The sequence below is a fragment of the Panthera pardus genome, unplaced genomic scaffold (genome assembly GCF_024362965.1).
Source record: "Panthera pardus isolate Hobbes unplaced genomic scaffold, ASM2436296v1 HiC_scaffold_16, whole genome shotgun sequence".
Lineage (NCBI taxonomy): Eukaryota > Metazoa > Chordata > Mammalia > Carnivora > Felidae > Panthera > Panthera pardus.
Genome location: NW_026526721.1, coordinates 112,612,440 through 112,634,117, shown reverse-complemented (window position 1 = coordinate 112,634,117; position 21,678 = coordinate 112,612,440). Strand labels below are relative to the sequence as shown.

The window sequence follows — 21,678 nt, the reverse complement described above, 5'->3', positions numbered from 1 at the left end:
CGAGGGAGTGGATCACCCTGGCTCAAACCCAGGACACTGGACATCAGCCCTGGCCAAGCCTCTTCTTCTGATTCTGTAAAGCAGGAGAAATACTCTTCTTCCACGGTGCTGGCACCTAAAAGAACATCTCCAAGGGAGAGACCTGCAACACCAATGGCAGTCCATGGTTCAAGGAAGTGAGTTTGGACCCCAGTTCTATCTAATATGGACCTGTGTCATGACCTTGGGCAAATGGCTGTTTCTTCGTGTGGAAATAGCGATAGCTCCAAGCCCAACGTAGCCGTGAAGTTTCATGTGCCTGCACGTGGTAGGCACCCACTAAATAAACATTATTCAACGGGGAAAAGAAAGCCAAATATTCATTTTTGGAAAATATTTATTAAAAAACTAAAGTGAATGTGGCAAAAAAACAACAACAACCACCCAACACATACCTTTAAATAGCAAGCATATGACACTGGTTATAAAGCTTTTCCAACTCTACTGATCTAGTCTTTCCCACCAGCTACAGTCAAGGATGGCCTCTGAGGGAAGCCACGTGTAAACAGGTCATCTGTACTAGTGATGAGCAAAACCTAATTAGGTGAGAACTATCAATGGCCATACCATTCGCTTTTCTAGGCAATCCACCCCAAACACAAGACAATGACCAAATCTCAGGAGTGTGCTCATGGGGATCTGCAGTTCTGGTTTTAATTTGGGAGCGGCAGCTCAGGGGTGAGGAGGGAATGAAGCCGTAGAAAGACAAACGGTATCAGTAGAGGGCAGTCGTAAAGCACCTTTAAAATCTGGACCCTTTCCACAATTTAACTCAGTAATTCTCAAACTTTATTGTCGAACAGAATCACTTGAGATTGTTAAATGCACAGGCTCCACAAATCTGCATGTTTAAGATGAGTACTATGGGGGGCTCTGTGCATATTGGTTAGCCATCAGCCATCCAGTTTGAGAAAGACTAAAACAATTCCTACTCCCTAAAAACAAGATAAAGGTTAAGGTATCTATCGACAGTCACTGTGCTTTTGTCAACTTGGCGAGACCAATAGAGAGAGTCAGACAGGAAGGAGCCTCTAATTCCTAACGTACTGGCCTACAGGAGCCCTGAGCAACCTGTCAAGTGCTGTTCAGTAAGTAAGTACAATTTCGTAAGAAAGTTGATTTCAGATCACAGAACAGACTCCAAATGACTAATAGGCCAACCCCATTCGTTCCTGTTTAGTGAACTTTGTTGGGCCAGTGCCAGATGGGAAGCTGCTGTTCAAACAGAACATGGGGGGTAACTGTGGGTCTTGACTTGTGAAGACACAGTGAATAAAACATCTATAAAAACCTTTATTAACCACAGAGCACTGCGCCCAAATAACCTCGGTGCCTCATGGACAACATGTAGAAATGGTCACGTTGATTCCAAGGTTGCCATTATCTGCAAACAGATGCGCTATGGCTGTGTCAAAAACAAGGCAGTCGCTGTTCATGATGGCCGCGGCCACCCCATCGTGGATGGACCGGGGCGTGGCCTCCCAGGTCAGTCTCCGCCGGTTCCCGTTCAACTCCAGTCTGTAGGCAAAGTTCTCGGCTTGTTTGCGGGTGCCAATGAGCAGCACGATGGCGAAGAACTGCTGGTGGCCCTCGTACTTCTCTTGTTTCTCCAGCACCAGCATGAAGTGATGGCCAAAGCACGACTGCATCATCACCCAGTCGACAGCCCCCGGCAGGTTAATGTCTGTGGCTAGAAAGACGATGTCTTCTCCCTGGAGGGTGGTAATGCTTTTGTGGGCGTGCATGAGATGGGACATCACGGCTTCCAAGGACCCCTGCCACTTGCAGGAAGCACCGGGACAAGGGCAGGAGTAGGGACGGTATTCACAGATGTCTTCGTGTTCTGGCTTCTCCGTGTGGTGCAGGGTCAGGGAACAGCCCGTGGTGGCATACTGCAAGGACAGAAAGATTAACACGTTGAGCCATCGCGCCTTCTCAAAACTCCTACTGGTGCAAACCTCTAAGACGATTCACTCACTTAGGTTTCCGGGGCTTAAACTGAATTCTTATCTCAACTACTTTCGCTTGAGAGGAGTTAAGACCACGAGTCTCAGTTCGTATTCATCCTCAGTCTTGCCATACATAAAACTGGGAATGTCCTCCGCCGAGAAGGGACGGCGGGCCACGTCCTCACTCCCACATTGTTGAAAACGTGAGAACTGAAGTGCTCCTTACTATTAACATCTCAAACGGCATTGCTGAGCCAGCCCTAGGAAACCGGGCCTTCCCCGTATTTTCTGTGAAACCTAAAGAATTTTTGAGAACTTCAAATTGCTTAGGTGTGCGGCTGGGCAAGGAACAGGTTACCTCCAGACTGGTTTTCACCCAGAGACAATTATGAAAACAGTTTAATTCCTCTTGGTTGTCCCCTGCCCCTTCTTCCTAGCTCAAGCTGGTGACTGAGAGGCCGACTGCGGGCCGGCTGCCCCCGCAGTTCCCTGCTCTTGCCTGCGGGAGTGAGCAGTCAGGGCGGAAGGGGGCTGAAGGCCCCCCACATCGCTGGAACTATGACCTCACTTTCCTCACCTTTTACCCATCCCCAGTCCCAAGGGGCTCCACATACACTTTTTGGGTGACGGGAAATCATACCCAAGAGCTACTGTACCAGCTCGGGAACCTGCCGGCCAGGTGGGTTCCAGCCAGTGGAGGTTAAAATGAGGAGGGTCCAGACCACTTCCTCAAGTTCCAGGGCAGGCACTTGTCCCAGACGAGCTTTCTGATAGTCAGTCTGTCCCTCAAATGCTGCCTTAATAGGGTAGGAACCAAACCTTTTTCTCCCTTGCACTTGGGATGACAGTCCTGATGAATAAATCACACCTATCTTGGGAAAAGACCACACGGCAAAGAACCAGACTTCTCCCAACCCTCCCAAGAATGACACTGTTAACTCCTAGATACCAGATGGGGCACCAGCCCACAGGTAGACACTTCCCCAGAGAGCTGTGCTGGTGTGTTGTGAAGAATCAGGAAACCTGAATCACCTTTCTGGGTGAAACTAGAAGCCGGCCGCATCCCCCTCAAGCTCGTGGTGGCAGGTACATCGGCTGCGTGACCCCGCTTGGATTCCCCCACCCCGCTACCAAGACGTAAAGACAGCGAAGGTGGGCAGGGCCAGGCCATGTGTCTAAGATGCCGTGCCCATTTGCTAACAAAACAAAGCCCCGTGTCTGTTTGGATGGTCACTACACTGCCCAGGGGTAAACCCCTTATAAACTTGAAGTCGGTCAAATCCTAATCTCCGCAGATGAATCTGTCACTAGCAACAAGCAGGCACTGGGGACCTTCTCCACACAGGACCCTAAACTGGACTCACTGAGAGGAGGGTGAGAAGGCAGTCTCCATTCTTAGGGAGAGGAGTCTCCCCTCATGAGGAAGTGGGTGGCTTAAAGAAAGAAATGCAGCTGGTTTCTCCCCCACACCTAAAGTGGATTATAATAACCTTCAAGAGAACTTGGCAGAAATGTTTTCATTATTTACTGTGCCCATAGGGAATGCTTATTCATCTTTTTAAACCATGGTCTAATTTTAAAAGCATGGGTATAAAAAAACTTTATAATCAGAAGGAAAAACAAACTTATTTATCCATATGTATTTCTACTTTGTGTTCTTCACAGTTTAAGGCCCCTAAAAAAACAAAATCCCTACTAACTGTGTTTTAAATCTAGGGTGTGGTTAGGAATACAGAGCCTTCTGGTGTTTTTCTGTGAGTGATGGGTAAGGCATTTCTGCCCAGCTTAAAAACACACATTACCCACAATAAAAATAGCAAGAATTAGTCCAGATTCTGTGGCAGATTCTCTGGCTGAAACAAGTCCCCGATCCTTGGATCTGAAGAAGTTTCGGAACGGGCCATTTATCGCAGCTGCCCACGAATCATTCCAAGAACGAGATGAACTCTGGCAAAGAGTGTAGGGAAGGATACCACCTGTATCCCTGACCCGAAGCCCCTGACCCGAAGCCCCAAACCACTCCGTGTTCACGAACTCAGATGTACAACAAATATTTATCGTCTAGCAGTCATTTTAGAACTTTTTCTTGTGTAGCTCAGGTAGGAATTTTTACATTCTGAATTATCTGGTTTGCCTTACAAACCACTCACTCTTCCTTCAGCCCAATATAGAGAACAGGGAACCTCCCCCAAGCTACACAAATAGAAAAGGCGCTACTTAGCATTCGTGTGGACAACGACCTTACAAAAAAATATCTTGCTACAGCCTCTATTAACTTAAATAAGTATATTTTTAAAGTGTTAGGTGCTTACTCTGCTTTTTCTAAACAGGCTGAACTTTAAAGGCAATCTATTCCTTCTCTTTTCCATCATGGGCGAGGGCGTGTCTTCATGACCACTGGTGCCACTTTTATGACGACTGGATAAGAGATGATCTCTAAAAAGAAAAGATCTAAACTTTAAATATGCGTGCACTCACACGCACACAGACGCATGCGCTCTTGTGCTACACTGCATACTTGTTGCGGCATTGTTCTGGAATAGGGGCTCGCATCCGGGGATCAGAGGGACGGTTCAGAGTCTGAATTCCCTGACGCTGTAGGCTCTGTAGGTGCCTCTGAGCGGCAAACCCAAATTGTACCGGCCCCTCGCTTGTGTCTTCCTGACCAGCTCCGAGGGTTCCTCAGGGCTGCCAACCTCTGTCCTGGAGCACACAGAGGGAATCCGCTGCAGATCCCGCCCTCCTGGGGTTTCCGGTCTGGTCGAGAGGGGCCATGCCATGCAACAACAAATAACTCAAGACTATCAGAAGTACAGACAACTATGCAAACAAAGATTGGTGGGGCGGCGGGGGTGGGGGGGGGTGTGTGGTGGTGGTGGTGGTGGTGACAGTCGTTTTCAAAGTGGGGATGGGCTGAGGAGGAGATTGGGAAAGCTTCACTGTAGGCAAAGTGGACTATGGCTGGAACAGCTCCAACCGGTTCTAGCATTGGGGGAGCGGAGCAAACAGTGGGGATGAAACCTAAATGAGAAGGCAGGTCCAGATACCCTCGGGGATTTTACTGACAATTTAGTTTGTTTTCTGGGTTCCTGTACAGTAGCACTACAGGTTTTCCCCGCTATCTGAACGTACAGTGTTTCTACAAAACCCTTTGTGAGACAAAATGGCATAAAGCAAAGAAGCAATCGCCATTAACTTAGATGAAAAACTTTTCCAGCATTCCTAGTGCCAAGAAATAACCTCTCTTGGGCTTCTCTGATACCTTAGGATACATCTTGCTAACAGATGCACAAAATCAATTGAGATAAAGCACAGATGCTCACAGATGCAGTTCAAAGCTATGGAGTCCTGATGCTGAGTGTAGGTCCCAGGGAAGAAGCTAGGTGAGGCCACTCCTGCTGCTCAGGATGTGCACTGCCCAAGAAATGCTGACCGCTATTTTCCCTTTCCACCTTCTTTCGTAGATGTGAAAATCCTCTTCGGATTTCTTTTGGTTAGCAAAAACAGGTCTTTTGTAAAAGCAAAATCATGTCAAATGGACTTTGAAAAAGTGGGGGATACCTGTACTGACATTTTAGACCAGATCATCCTTCATGGTGGGGGCTGTGCTGTGCACTGTAGGATGTTTAGCAGCATCCCTGGCCTCTACCCACTCGATGCCAGTAGCAATCCTTCCCCATTGTGACACCCAGGAATGTAACAGGCATGGCCAAATGTCTGGGGAAGGGCAGAATGGCCTGGGGTTGATTCTGATGAATGACAAAACCTGGCTGGGCAGCCACAATGCCAGTTGTGAGAAGGGGCCCACACCAGTAAGCAGGTCAGGCTGGTCATTCCCCACCCAACGGGCACTACCCAGGACAGCTCGGGAACGCCAGCTGCCAGTGAAGAGACACACAAGGAGAGCCTGGTGGTTTGCAGATCCTGGAGGTAGGCCAGGGTGCTAGTTCTACCCGTTCTACAGACTGACTGACTCATCACGGCCACATGGCCATTTCTGGCCACACGCGGGGCAAGCCCTGCATTCCCGTGCTCCTCCTCCAGTGCTCTTTCAAGGTAGGGGATGTAATTCTGGAGTCAAAGAATCAATGTTCTCAGTAAAAGAAACAAAGAAACTTTGTTTCTCAGTAAAAGAAACTTACATCTGCCTTAACCCCCAGTCCCCAACCCGCCCCCCACCCCCAAGCCCAGGGTCCGCAGACACACTGCTTCTGGAAGCAGGCAGGTCCTAATACTAACTTCTTTCTTGGATTGCAAGGAGAAAAAACAGCCCTTCATGACAACGCTTCTCCCTAAGGAATGAAGAGCGGAGCAGCACGTCACGAATAAGTAACCAGTAAGGAGGCCCTCCCATCTTCTCTGGTACCTGGCAAGAAAGTCCTGAGGTTTCACTTCTCACACCCTGGCTGGGGCTTGCCCCACCAAACAGTAAGGATCCAGAGGATGCCAGCTTTCCTTGAGATCCCCGGTTCTTGCTGCACACTCTCGTTCCTGAGACAGAGCGCTGGGGCTGCCTGTGTGTCCTGGGGACACGTCCACACCTATAAACGAGATTTCTCCACAGGGCCACAGCTGCTCACGGTCCCCCAGGGGGTGGGGTGAGGTGAAGTGGGAATTCCCTTTAAGCAAACCTCTTTTGGGAGCGAGGGCGCAGGGATACACCCGCACACGGAAGCCCCAAGCTAAAGCAGAATGTAGGGAGGGGGAAGATGAGCCGGCAGAATGAGAAACAAATGCTGACATAACATTTCTGACTGCTCTTTAGAAACTTTTCAGGTTGCGGTGGCTCAAAACTCTTGTGCAAACGTGTTCTGCTGTGAAAGGCGACATGTGACCTGGTGCCTCAGTTTTAAGTCTTTGCAGAAAGCAGGAACTAGTGCCAATTCTTTCCCTGGGCATGGGGTTTGAAGGGTGTATTTAAGTTGGAATTTAGGTAGGGTTTTTCCTTTTCTGGCAGAGGAACCCGTTCACACACAAATCTGATGAGATACGTCAGAAAACAAACACTAGACACCTGTTATTTACCTAATAAACGCAGTCACATTGTATTTGTTTATGGAATGAGCACATAAACAGAATAACCCTGCTTAGCCAGAGTGCTAGTCAAGGTCATGGATCCTGTGACTGGTTTAGAACAGGTTACTGAATCTATTTCATTAAGTGTGAGTCCCTGCAATTCAAGAACAATTTCCTGAGCTCCAACAACCAACAAGTTACTAGAATGGAGGCACCCTGAGCTCCGGCAGAAGCATGTCCCTGCTCAGGGACTGTGGGGTCGCCGCCCCGCCCCTGCCCACTTACACCTCCTAGGAAACTGAAGTTCATTAGCAAACCATCTGCCGGCGCCTCAAAGGAGAGTGTCTCAGAAAAAACAAAGCACGATCAATATTTTGTTGTTGATGCTCGTAAACGTTTGAATTAAATCCAAGAAACGACCTCGTGGTCTTAGAGTAAGCAAAAGCAAAGTGTGCTCTTCTGTCCATCTAATAAACTGTAATGATCACAAAATGCACACAGACGGCTAAATGCAATGTAGGACCCCAGACCGGGGTCTGCTACAAAGGGCATTACTGGGGCAGCAACTGAAGTTTGAATATGAACCGTGGATTAGACAATAGTATCTACTGCAGGTCACATTTCTTGACTTTGATAACGGGACCATAAGTATATAAGAAGACCTCCTTGTTTTTAGGAGAAACAGTGCAGTATTTGGGGGAAAGGGGCAAGATGTCTGCAGATTATATTAAAATGGCTAAATAACTGTATGTATGAAGTAAGAACACACAAAATGAAAATGCAAATGGGGCAAAAAGGAAACAACTGCTGAGTCTGGATAAAGGGCATATGGGAATATTTTTGTACTATTATTACAACCGTTGTGGAAATTTGAAATCATATAAAAATAAAAACGTGTTACAGAATTCAGGGACTGAGTTAGCATATTTATCCTCCATGGGGCAGAGATTCTTTCTGCAGGGTTGGTTGAATGAATTAAATTTTATACTAGGGTGGTGTTGTTTTTTTTTTTTTAAAGAATATATACTTTTAACTGCATACCTACCGGTAAAAGCAACTAAGTTACTTAATTTTTCTTTTTTATTTACTAGAAGCTCTTGGGAGTCATTTTAGTGAACCAATAAATTTTTACAATGAAGACATCAGTTGTTATAATAACCAACACTTCTTTGATCTCTCTGCCCCTCATGGAAGACAAAGCTTTCTCCATTGCTCCTCTGATCCTTTAAAAGTTGTTGGCCCTGGACTACAGTCTCATTGTTATCCTAACTAGCCACTGCAGGTTCATTATCTATCACGCTTAGTGGTCCAAGGGAAATTCCTCTACTTGATTCCAGACATGTCATAAAGAGGCTCCAGGACGAAGCTACCCATGCCCCCTTTTTCTTACACAGGTAAACCTCTTTTACTCCCGGGGAGGTGAACTCACACATGGAATCTGGGTTATACCAGTTCAGGTGGAAGGATGATCTCTTGGCGGTATAACTTACTATGTATGATCAGCAGATAATTAGGGGACTATTGGTAGAGGTCTTTCTCTTCTTGACATTCTTTCCCCCCCGCCCCTCAACATTCTTAAGACTTGTTTGAATGAAAGGGGTGCCTGGGTGGCTCAGTTGGTTAAGCTCCCGGCTTGGGCTCAGGTCATGATCTCTTGGTTTGTGGGTTCAAGCCTGGCATCAGGCTCTGTGCTGACAGTTCAGAGCCTGTAGCCTGCTTTGGATTCTGTGTCTCCCTCTCTCTCTCTGCCTCTCCCCCACTCATGCTCTGTCTGTCTCTCTCAAAAATAAATTTTTAAAAAATTCAAAAAAGAATTAAAAAAAAAAAACTTGTTTGAATGGCAGTTGTAGTTAAACCTCATATAGAACCAAAGCATGGTGAAATTACATTTTAACTGGCAGTTAAACTTAGATTTCACCACTTTTTCTTAATGTTTATTTTGAGAGAGAGAGAAAGTGCAAGCAGGGTAGGGGGCGGAGAGAGAGGGAGAGAGAGAGTCCCAAGGAGGCTTCACACCATCAGTGCAGAACCCAATGCAGAGCTCAATCTCAGGCATCGTGAGATCAGGACCTGAGCCAAAATCAAGACCCTGATGCTCAACCAACTGAGCCGTGCAGGTGGCCCCAGATTTTACCACTTAAAAAAAACTCTTTTTAAGAGACACAAACAGAGTGCAAGCAGGGGAGGGGCAGAGAAAGAGGGAGACAGAATCCCAAGCAGGCACCAGGCTCTGAGCTGTCAGCACAGACCCTGACGTGGGGCTCGAACTCATGAACCACGAGATCATGCCCTAAGCCGAAGTCAGATGCTTAACTGACTGAGTCACCCAGGTGCCCCAATTTTACCACTTTCTAAAAGGACTTCTAGCAAGTTGAACTAGCTCCTTCATGACTAAAAGTCTGTTACTGTGCCCTCAAAATATCAGTGGATGATCACAGGTTATTTTCTAGTTAATTTATGGGTCTATTTATTTTGTTCATTGATTTACTGATTTGCCTACTTCCTGCCCACCTGACATTTGTTGGTAAATGAACAGACATTAGGTTTATCTGCAGATGATTGTTCTCCACCGTATTAATTTTACTTTAATTAAAAGTCTTACTATGGAACTTAGAATTTTAAAAAATCAATATATCTTGAGATCAAGAAAGAAAAATATCTTTATTAGACTTCGGTCACTATGGGTTTTGTTATTTTTCATAAAGGAATTTCACATATTTTATTTACATAAACTATTCGGGGTGGGGGTGTTTGAAGCTTTTCTGCAATCTTACATAGATGGGGAAACGATACGGTTGTCATTCGAGCGGCTCTATATCCCTCTTGTTTAAAATGAGTTTATTGGGGTGCCTGTGTGGCTCAGTCAGTTAAGCATCTAACTTTGGCTCAGGTCACGATCTCACAGTCGTTGAGTTCGAGCCCTGCGTCGGGCTCTGTGCTGAAAGCTCAGAGCCTGAAGCCTGCTTGGGATTCTGTGTCTCTGCCCCTCTCCCTCTCCTTCTCTCTCCCCCCTGCCTCTCAAAAATAAATAAATATTAAAAAAAGGCGGGGGGGTTACAACCACCAGTTAGAGTTCAGTTACCTTGCGTTCCGTGTAGCGCAAATTGAGCCTACCATGTCACCTCTTCGTGAATCTACAAAACCGTTGACCACTCATCCGCGGACTCTCATTAAGGTTAGACTTGGGCAACAGGAGAAAGTGAACTCTCTTCTTGTGCCTCAGTCACGATGCTCAACCTGCATCTGTCTAGCCACCATCCTCTAAGAACCTTAGTGGATCTGCACTAACCCAGAGGGTGGATTCCTTACCTCCACTGTGAGGCAGCGCAAAGAATCCTCAGCCAAAGGTTCCGTAACGGTTCCACGGATACTATTATAAGATGGTATCACTCAGGGCCAGCACCGTCAAACGGTGGCGAGACTAAGAAAACACGGACATCTAACTTCATGAGCTTTCTGCTGGAGAAGGCAATGCTAATTAAAGTCATGGGCTCTGGGGCGCCTGGGTGACTCAGTCGGTTAAGCAGCCGACTTCGGCTCAGGTCATGATCTTGCAGTCTGTGAGTTCGAGCCCCGCGTCGGGCTCTGTGCCGACAGCTCAGAGCCTGGAGCCTGTTTCAGGTTCTGTGTCTCCCTCTCTCTCTGACCCTCCCCCGTTCATGCTCTGTCTCTCTCTGTCTCAAAAATAAATAAACATTAAAAAAATAATAAAAAAAAAATAAAGTCTTGGGCTCAAGAGTTCCTCTGTTTGCCTGAGAGAACGCTGACAAACCCCACGGTGCAGATGACTTTTTTACCACAGGTGTCCTGGGGGCAGACTGGGGCGATGTTAGCCCGGTCATCTGAGAACATCCTGCCGTTGGGGAGGGGAGCACATCTGGCCGTACAAAGCCTCCTTGGGCTGGCAGGGGGTTATTTTTAATCTCAGAAACTTTAAACAAAAGTTGACGTTTGACCCAACACGCTTCTCATCTGACCACGGCCAGACCAGAGTCAGCAGGCAACGACACAGTCTCCCGGAGAAGCAGTTTTGTGAGGTGCCTTTAGAGCGTGGGTTCAAGCAAACAAAAGCACCTCAGGGTCAGAGCGGGAATTAAAGGCTTTCTGCCACCCTACCAGTGCCTCGCCCGCTCTTTGTCACTATGCCCTTACTCCTCCAAGCCAGGCTCCCACCTGCATAATCAGACTAAACGCTACGACCCGCCTCCAACAGGGCTGCATCCCTCTGCAGTCTTTATTTCTCAACTAAAACAATCGCATTCACCGGAAGACTTAAGGGGTAGGGCTGCCCGATCTAGCAACTGAAAACACAAGATGCCCAGGATGTCCCAGGCGACATTTGGGTTATACTTGCACCAAAAGAAAATTACCTGAAATTGCACCAAATATTGTTGATCTGAAATTCAAATTTAAGTTGGCACCTTGTAGTTTACCTGGCAACCTTAATAAGAGGGCCCTCCTGATACCGGGGTCATCCCGCCAGAAGCCATTATGTGAATCTGGAATGGGAGGGGGGATCGTTGTTCCTCAGGGAGGGGCGAAGCGGATAACGGGAAAGGCAGGAGGCTGAGGGGGAAAAGACACTGTGTGTGTAATTACAAGGCCCGTCCTGGAGTTTCTGTTCCCTGAACTTACAAACTGTAGGACTTTGGGCAAATCTCTTAGGCAGGATACTAACTGTGTCCTGTTTCCTTTACAAAGTGATGAGGAGGAGATAACATGAGATAATATGCCTCGTTCAGACAAGGTAAACAACACTCTGTACAAGCAGCTCTACTGGCCTCCCTACGTAACCCCATCAGGACCTTCCATCCCTTCCTTCTTTGTGGGTAGATAGCTGCTTATCCTACATAATGCGGCTCTGTCCCCCAACACTGCTGAGAGGTCTCTAGACTCCTCTGCTCCTGCTGCTTGAGGAGGGCTCTGCGGGCACATCTGTCTCCTCTGTTAGACTCGTAGCTTCAGAAGGAGGGGGTTGCAGGGGAGGCAAGGACTGGCTGGTCAGATGGTTTGTAGGAGGGAGAGGCTGCAGGAGATTCCCAGGTATGGGGGGATATGAAAGTTAGTAGGTAGTCAGGAAGAGCCAGCTCTGGCCCAAGGTTCCATCAGGGAGAAAAAGCAGGCAGTAGTGTTTAAAAAAAAAAAAAAAAAAAAAAAAAAGCCAAAAGGATAACACCCATTGTAGGTGATGGTGTAAAGAAATGGACACTCAATTGTGAAGGATTCCAAGTGAGAAAGCAGTTTGGTTCTGCTATCAAAAGCTTTTTGATTTCTACACATACCCTTTGGCCCTACCATCCAACTTCTAGGAAGTTACCGTTAGGAAATAATTACTTTCCTATGCACAAGAACTGCTCTAGCAGTACTTAAAAAAATTTTTTTTAACCGAATGATTTAAATGACCGCAAATGGGAGCTTGCTTAAACATCTCTGGTACTATTAGAATACTATGCAGCCATTAAACATGAACTTAAAGACTATTTACCAATGTTGAAAAGCAGTCACAATGTGTTAGATGAAAAAATATGTTATGACATTGTATGTGGTTTATCTTACCTGCTTTTCTTTGAGTGAAAAACCCCACTGATGTCGATGTAAGTTTGTAAGGACAAATGCAAAAATGGTATAGTGGTTATTTCTAGGTGGGAGGATTATGAGATTTTAACTGCATATACATATTATATATAAATATATATTTTAACTATATATTATATTTTGAGAGAGTGCAAGTGGGGGAGGGGCAGAGAGTGAGGGAGAGAGGGAAACTTAAGCCCGTTCCATGTCCAGGTCAGAGCCTAATGTGGGGATTGAACTCACAACCTTGAGATTATGACCTGAGCTGAAATCAAGGCAGATTCTTAACTGACTGAGCCACCCAGGTGCCCCTAATTTTATGTTTTTATATGTTCTACATTTTAAAATAATGATCATAACTTTTAAAAACATACTTTATAATGTATAAAATAAGATATACATGTTACAAAACACTGCCTAATCTAACCAGGCTTTCTCCTCTGAAAGCATTATAGAAATGAAAAACATGAGGCCTTGTCACTGAAAAACCGATGCCAGGGCCAGAGTAACTCAGCTGTATGAAACCTACATGATAAGGAGGAGGGAAGAGAAACTCATTAGGAAAGTATGTGGGAGAAAAGAGGTTCTTTTTTTTTCTTTTTAAAGTTTATGCCTGGACCTGACCTCACACACTGACCATTTGTTTTCTGCTAGCTTCTAACCGTGCTGTGGTTCTTCAGTGCTGGGGCTGTGCTAGGCACTTTGCATGAATTATTACCATGTTTGATGCTCACAACAACCCAGTGTGCACCCTATTTTACCAAGGAGCTGCTGAGGTTTGGAGAAGTCACCAAACCCCTCATGTGGGGATGCAGCGGGGATCTGGACTAGGAGGTTCGAGAAGGGCCTCCCTCAAAACTAGTAGCAGAGGGGCGCCTGGGTGGCTCAGTCGGTTAAGTGTCGGACTTCAGCTCAGGTCATGATCTCACAGCTCATGAGTTCAAGCCCCACGTCGGACTCTGCTGACAGCTTGGAGCCTGGAGCCTGCTTCGGATTCTGTGCCTCCCTCTCTCTCTCTCTCTGCCCCTTCTCCACTCGCGCTGTCTCTGTTTCTCAAAACTAAATTAAGAAAAAAACAAACAAAAAAACTACTAGAGGAGAAGGTAGCCTGGGGATAGGAGTAACCCAAAGATACTACTTTTGTCCATTCGAAGTTTTAAAATAGGGCCCAGGCCCACACATTTAACACAGGTATATCTTTCATCCGTCTACAGTGTCTGTGGCTAAACACTGGGAAGGGGTAATCTTTTATCTCACAGACACCATATAGTCGAAAAATCACTACAGAAAACCAACTGGAGATGAGACCAACAGTTTCCCAATGTTTAAGAAAAGCTAATGGAGCTAGATGAGGACCTGGGTTAAAAGTGATGAAATTCTGCTAGAGAATTTTCACTATCTCTAGTAAGCCTTAGAAAGCACATTCTCAGGTTTAACATAAAGATATATTTAATCAGGAAAACTTTTTAGCTTTCTTATTTTCCTCTTCAGTATGTGCAGAGCAGAGTCATATTCTGATGCCCCATGTATGATCCCACCCTGCACAACTCGCCAGTAATACACAATGTATTGCACTGGGAGTTCGCTTTAGCAAATGTGTACCTACTGTGTGTCCCTTCCAAGGAGTGAGGACCTTATGAGTTTGCGTGAAAAATGCCATCGTTCACAAATTTTGTCTGCACGAGTCTGGCTCTTACATTTTATAAGGTCTTACTGTAGTCATACGCATACGGTATTTTGTAGGAGCTTCAAAAAAAAAAAAAAGGGATCTAACACAGAACAGGAGGATCTAATCCAATCTCAGGTTAGGCATTTTACAGACCAGACCTGCTGTACCTTTCAGTTCTCCTCCCTTCTGGTCAACTTTAATGTCAACTTTAAGTCACAGTGATTTACTCCTAGTTCTAGAAGGTGGTGACCTGTGAAAAATGCCTGCCAACTATGTGTAGAATCAGCATAAACTTTAGGGCTCCTACCCAGCATTCTAGTGCTTCAGTTCTTTTTCTTTTTTTTTCCTTTTTTAATTTTTAAAATTTTTAAATTTTTAGTTTATTTAACATGAAATTTATTGTCAAATTGGTTTCCATACAACACCCAGTGCTCATTCCAACAGGTGCCCTCCTCAATGCCCATCACGCACTTTCCCTTCCCTCCACCCCATCAACCTTCAGTTTATTCTCCGTTTTTAAGAGTCTCTTATGGTTTGCCTCCCTCCCTCTCTGTAACTTTTTTTCCCTTCCCCTCCCCCATGGTCTTCTGTTAAGTTTCTCAGGATCCACATAAGAGTAAAAACATATAGTATCTGCCTTTCTCTGTATGACTTATTTCACTTAGCATAACACTCTCCAGTTCCATCCACGTTGCTACGAAGGGGCATATTTCATTCTTTCTCTTTGCCAAGTAGTATTCCACTGTATATATAAACTACAACTTCTTTATCCATTCATCAGTTGGTGGACATTTAGGCTCTTTCCAGAATTTGGCTATTGTTGAAAGTGCTGCTATAAACACTGGGGTACAAGTGCCCCTATGTATGAGAGAGAGCAAGAGACAGAGAGTGGGGAAGGGGCAGAGAGAGAGAGAGACACAGAATCCGAAGCAGGCTCCAGGCTCTGAGCTGTCAGCACAGAGCCCAATGCGGGGCTCGAACTCACAGACTGTGAGATCATGGCCTGAGCTGAAGTCAGACGCTTAACTGACTGAGCCACCCAGGCGCCCCTCTAGTGCTTCTGTTCTTAATTTTACACTCAAAAATTCTGTCAATTTGGTTCCTGAAAATCTGGAGCCTCACTGTAGATGTACGTGGACTCTGGTGCTTGCCTGCGCACGCTTTCAAGAGGAAACCTAGCCAACTTCGGTCAGTAGTGAAGACCACAGGGGAAATAGCCAAAGTAAATGGTCTTTGTCTTAGAGGAGTTTTCAAGATGAAGAAAAGACCTTTGAAATGGTTTTGGCAAAGTGGCTTATCCTCTCAGACTTCTGGGCAACTGATCATCCATCACCCAGCAACCGCCTTGATCCCACCCACCTTCCATTTGATCTGGTGAAGCAAAAGACTTAGCAATTCTAGTCACATCTCGGAGCAACCTACCAGCTTGGTGTTATCTCCATTCTTGTTAACTGATGAACAGACAAGCTCAGGGAAGTATGTGACTGGACCAAGGTCATACAAAGCGAGGATGAGAACCCAGTTCTGTCTTTTGCCTAGTACTCTTTTCCCTAGATTGTGAAATTTTAGGGGGAAAAATTTTTCCCTAATGGTATAATGATTTAATAATGGTATAGTGATTTAGTCCAACTCTTTCTCTTAAAGACACTCAGGTCCAAAGACATAAACTGACCTGTTCAAAGTCAAATGTCTAGTCCCTGGGACAACAGTTCAGGCTCCCCAGGGGGCCAGGATAGACTATTCTCTTGGCAAAACATAGATGAAAATAAGCTATAAAACCATCTACAGTTGGGACCGCTCAGAATTCCAAAGTTCACGGAGAGTAAGAGTTAAAGGCAAACTTCCAGGCTCAGCGAATGCTTTCTAAAAGAGAACCAGACCAGAGGTTGCAAGCTGGCAGCTGGAATTTGGTCTGCAGACAGGGGTGGTTTGGCTTGCACGTTCTGGCCTTCAATATGAATTTGGCCAATGTTAAAAAAAAAAAAAATTGAGATACTTCACATTTAAAAAAAAAAATCCAGATTTCTGGCTTTTCTTGAAAAAAAAAAAAAAAAAAAAATCCAAAGGTCTGGCAGGCTGCATCCACACTCTCACCCCTGCCGATCAGCCAGGGCTGAGCAGAAAGTGCCTCGACTGTTCCCTGAGGTCTCCTGAACCCTTGGCCACGGGTCAGACACCTCTCTCCCTCACTTCACCTGTCCCCGCTGCCTTTTAGGTTTGTCCACACTGAGGGGCTTTTAACTTTCTATTTTCAGGAACAAAAGCAACACTGTCACAACCCAACTGCAGGGAAGACTTGTCTGACTGAGGCTTTCCAGTTCAGTGATTATCTGGAGACACACTGTTAGAAACTTTTAGAGAAAACAAAGAAAAAAATGGAGAGAAAATGCTTCAGAGTGTGAGTGGGCTGGAGTGGTTTAGCATTCCCCACCTTTGGGGACAGAAATACTTGGCTGATATTCAGATAACATACACTGTTGAGTGGGGGTACAAATATGTCAACCTTCACTTCTCCCCCTACACCCACGCTCCACTGAGAGCTGGTGGGTTTGAGATATGGGAAGAGGATGTCAAAACTTCTCAGGCATAGAGCAAGCCATAGAATGGACTAAAAATAGCACAAGTGCAAGACAGCCCTACTTTGATAGAGATCCTTTTCTTAAAAGGAGACCTGAGCTAATAATGCACGTGGTTCCCTCTGTCAAAGGTGCTGGCAACACTTTAGCCTTTAATTAAGTGGCCCCATACCTATGTAAGGAAGCTATTTGGCAACAAATCCATTTGTGAGCCAACTGAAGCATGAGCAGTTCAGAGCTGTGATGAAATACCCCCAAATGTTAGATCTGTGGGCTATTTCCCCCTGACTTGCCCATCCCACATGTCCTACAAAATTCCTACCAGTGAGTTCCAGAGCGAACATGTATATTGTCTCTTTGGGATGTTCCCATCAGAGGCCCATCTGGTAAATTTATCCGATCAGATGGTTTTGTTTGTTCCTGGTGGGTGCCAACCTTAAGTTATAGTCTGGGGCCTTGGAATAAAAGGCAAAAATCCCTACGTAGCACAAAGGATGTGTGCCTTTGGGATGCAGGTTCATGAACAGGCCTACTGATCTTGACAAGTCACTTAACCCTAACCTCTCTATAGACATTTGTTTCTTTACCTGAAAAAAAGAAAGGCAAACTAATAAATGATGACCCTTGAAAGATAGCTGGGACACAGGCACCCAATAACCATTCCACATAGCCTTCCTTCTTTTCATGGTATTCTAGAAGCTACAGGTCCTTGGAAGTCAAGCAGTTCAATCCCTTTATTTACAGATGAGGAAATCAAGGCCCCAAGGGGTGGTCTCTCAGGCAAACAATGGCAGCGCCCGGCTACACTTGAGACCTGGGCTCTGGTATATCATCCAACATTGTTTTTCTCACATGAGCCAGCCCATAAGAGAAGTTCTGAGAGCAGGTAGGGGCAGTGACAAGGCAGTCCCTATGATTTCCAGGAGTAAGCACAAGCCAAGGGCTCGCTACACAGACCCATCTTGCTGAAGTCTGACATAGGTCTGATCACTCCCTATTGCTCTCAACCCTCAACTGACCTATCTTTGGTGCTTGCTGTATAATATCCAAGTTTGGTTTATCTAAACTAATTGGCTGAGCTGTCCTGTCAATAGTTTGCATTACTGGTCAAAGTTGAGGCATGCATTCTCCAGCTTTATGAATCTCTCACACAAGAGTGACTCCAAGATCACTTTCTAAACTTGGTGCCTGGTCTGTAGGGGAATGGTTGACCCTGTTTAGTTTCAGCTTGCAACGTGATGGCTTTCCTTAAATGCATTCAAATAGAATAGGGACTTGGAAAACCACTGACATGTCTAGAAACACTGAGTACCCCTGATTCCCAAGAGAACTGTTCTTCAAGAAGGGCTTCACTAGCATATTACACATTAGGAACAAAAAACATGCTTCAATAGGAACCAGAATCCTAGGTCCTGAAAGTGAAACTTCACACTTTATATAGCATAACTGCTTCCTTCCCTTCTTCTTGGGAGCAACACAATGCTCTTATGAGATTTCTTTTTAAAAATAAGTTATGGAATACTGACTGAAACCAAATGTCCCTCTGTGAACTGTAATTCACCTAAAGCCATTTCTTCTGTAAGCCACTGAACGCTTGGGACAAAGCGAAGAGCTGAAAAGGTAGCTCCTCCGAAATCCTATGGGACACCCCCTGCAGTCCCCACGATATATCTCAAACATCAAATACCCACTCTTATGTCAACTATCACCAAATCTTTTCTTGACCACAAGGCTTCCATCTTCTTCATCACCCTAAAAAAATTATAGAAACATCCAAATTTCATGAGAAACAACTACTGGGCTGGATGAATTAGTCAACATTATATGAGAGGTGGTTGAAAGCAGAGTAATTTATTAAGGTTAACTGAAAACCCATAGCCCAAACACGGATTCAAACCTGTATTTGAATATGCTATTTTAAACTTGATTTGTGGCAGGGCACAGACCAAATTAAATCACTCATTTTACTGACTTGAGTCCCAAGCTTCAATTCTCTGGTGGATTATTTTTAATTTAAAAATAAGCTCTTGCCCTATAAAAATAAGCAGCACCAAGGAGAAATGCAAGACAGCTTAGATGGCCCAAGAGGCAGAACAGTTACTTTAAAAAAAAAAAAAAAAGACTATTAATGACATGATTTCCATTTCTAAGTTTAGAAAACGAACTTTATGGTCCAGCTCTAGATGATCATGAGGTACTATAGACAGGTATGTCTCAGAAACTGCTCCTGAAGATTTTTAATTACTAGATGTAAGTAAACAGATGCTATATAATATGTCCACACAATGAAAAACTAGGCAGCCATTTAAAATACAATGAGGTAGAGCTAGGTTTCAGACATAGAAAAAATACGTATAATAATACGGCTTTACAACAGCAATTTGCACAAGTTATTTCTGGAGAAGAATTTATGTCTGTGTGTGTTTAGGAAGCTTCTTGACACACGCTGACATCCAGGATTCTATATTCAGCTGTGAAAGTGTAAACGTGGCTACACAAATCCATAAGATACACAGTAAGCCTAACAATGGTGGGAAAGGGGGTGAGAGGTCTTGGTCTTTCATGTGACTTTTCTTCAGTGGTTTGCATTTTTCTTGCAAGAGCATTGCTAACTTTTTAAACTAAATAAAGTGATGGGCTTGGGAGAACTGTAACAGCTCCTATGTGCCCTTCCTGATAAACTCCTATCAACTCTTGTTTTCACCCCACTTAGTACAAACACACATCTCCCTAGTCCTTGGAAGGCTAGGAGAGGGAAAGGCGTGGTTCGCAGGGTTTTCGTGTTGCTGGAGGAAAACAGGCTGTAGGCGCCCTTTTTTTAGCTACACTCCCGAGGGCTCCCACGTGTCAGGCGTGCGCAGAGGGCAGGCGCGGGGTGCAGGGGAATCCAGTACAGAGCCTTACAAGCGGAGCGCTGGTAAAGGGTTGCGTTTAGCTCGCTTATTTCTTCCCTCCCCAACACCCCCCACCCCCACCACGCCCGCCAGCTTCCTGGTCCAAGTTTTACTTGTCCAGTCTAACCCTACCGAGCACACCAAGCACAGAGTCTACAGAGTTCGCAGGCACCTGGAGGGGAGAGCTGTGATGCGTTCTAAAAAACGATCGCGTGCCAATTATTCCGGGGTCAGCACTCGGGCAACTGTCAGCTCAGAGTTACTCCCAAAGTGGACAGGTGGGCGTGGGGGAGGGTGGACAAGTGTAAACATTTCTTTTTTTAAAATAAGAGAGATGCCACCTGCCTCTCAGCTCATACGAGTGGGCTGGAGGACACAGGAGTTCTGGGAGGTCGCCAGGCGGAGGTGCGCGGGTGGCACCTGGGCTTACCTTGCAGGGAAACAGGACTGCCGAGGCCACCTTCTCCATAGCCAGGTTCCTGATGCTGGGCGTCAGGGCGCCCCTGCACGTCGGGCAGCAGCTCAACTTCTGGCGGCATTGGTTACACACCAGGTGCCCGGCCTGGCACTGCAGGATGGGGGGCAGGACATAGTCAAAGCAGACCGGGCACTCGAAGAGCGAGGTCAGCTCGTGGTGCTGCGGGGACACCGGGCCAGCCCCGCCACCGCCGCCGGGGCCCGAGATCACCGCCGCCGCGGCGGGCACCGCGGACGAGCCGGGGCCCGCAGCCGAGATGGTGGCGGCGGCCGGGGGCGCAGCCGGGGACGGAGCGTGCTGAGGCTGCGGCGGCGGCTGCTTGCTGCAGGGTTTGTTAGCGCTGGGGCCGGTGGAGGACGGGCGGCTCATCGCGCTCCGAACCAACCATGGAACTGCGGGCGCCTGCCTGCCGCGGGGCCGCCGGGGTCAAGGCGGTGCGCGCCCCGCGGGCGGCAGGCTCCGAGGCAACGCCACCGCGCCCAGCCCGGAACCGAGCAGCAGAAACGGCCGGCTCCTGCAGGAGAGGGACTGGACTGCGCCGACGATCTCCGCGGCCCCCGGCGTTCCAAACAGTCTTCCGCGCCCCCAGACTCCTCCTCCCGGCGGCGTCGCGGGCCGCGAACCCGAGCGGTGCGCAGAACCCCGGCCCACCAGCTTCTGGAGCGGCAGCTGACGCAAGCCCCGGGGGCGCGCGCGGACGTGACGCCTGGACACGTGTGCGGCCGCTCAGGCGCGCGGGGACTGGCAGAGCCACCCTGCGCTGGGGCGCCGGCTCCGCCCGAGTCCAGCTGGCAGCGCGGGGGGCCGCCTAGCGAGGGCCTCTCTTGCCCAGGCTGCGGGCCGGCCCGCGCCAGTGAGCATGCCCGGCTCGCCGCGGCCGCGCGGGGTCTGCCTTCCGGGTTGGGGAGGGGGCCGCCCTTTGGCAAGGCGTCGCTGAAGTCCTGTGGCCACACCCCGGGGAGCCACGCCGGCGCTTCCCGGGCGCAAACCAGAAGGACAACTTCAGGCGGGCGGGGGCTAGGGTGGTGGGCGGGGCGGGACGCGTGCCCCTGCCCAGGTCGGAAAAAACCGAGAGGTTTCTCTTTCCCCGGGTTGAGTCACCCGCGCGAGAGGGGAGGCGGGTGGCGCCGGCGGGCGGGCCGAGTCTGGAACGCTGGGTCAGGACGCTAAGCTTTGGGCGGGAGTAGGGCAGGGGGCTCCGGCTGGGTCTGCAACGGGCCCAGGACCTAGTGCTGGGCTGTTAAAGGTGGGTTTGGACCACTCCTTAGTCCTGCTTCCCAGGGTGGGAAGGAGGTAAACTCTATTAATTTACCAGCGGACCTGGCGACGTTGAATTGAGAGCCACTGACTTGCATAGCAGGCCAGGGATGGAGATCATGGACTGCGTTGGCTAAAAGGAGAGTTCAAGATCACTGGAAGTGCCAGAAATGTGGGTTGGGTCTTGAGGCCTCAGGAAGACTAGGTGACCCTCCGATACAAGGCG

At 47.3% G+C, this 21,678-nt stretch overlaps 1 protein-coding gene across 1 annotated transcript; it reads right to left on the bottom strand.

The window, feature by feature from the left end:
* Positions 1 to 358: 358 nt before the first annotated feature.
* Positions 359 to 21,194, bottom strand: SIAH2 (siah E3 ubiquitin protein ligase 2). Its single transcript, XM_019439588.2, has 2 exons — positions 20,148 to 21,194; positions 359 to 1,931 (listed from the first exon to the last, which is right to left on the bottom strand). Exons 1-2 carry the CDS (start codon positions 20,562 to 20,564, stop codon positions 1,374 to 1,376), a joined length of 975 nt encoding a protein of 324 aa, XP_019295133.1. The 5' UTR covers positions 20,565 to 21,194; the 3' UTR covers positions 359 to 1,373.
* Between the last annotated feature and the right edge of the window lie 484 nt (positions 21,195 to 21,678).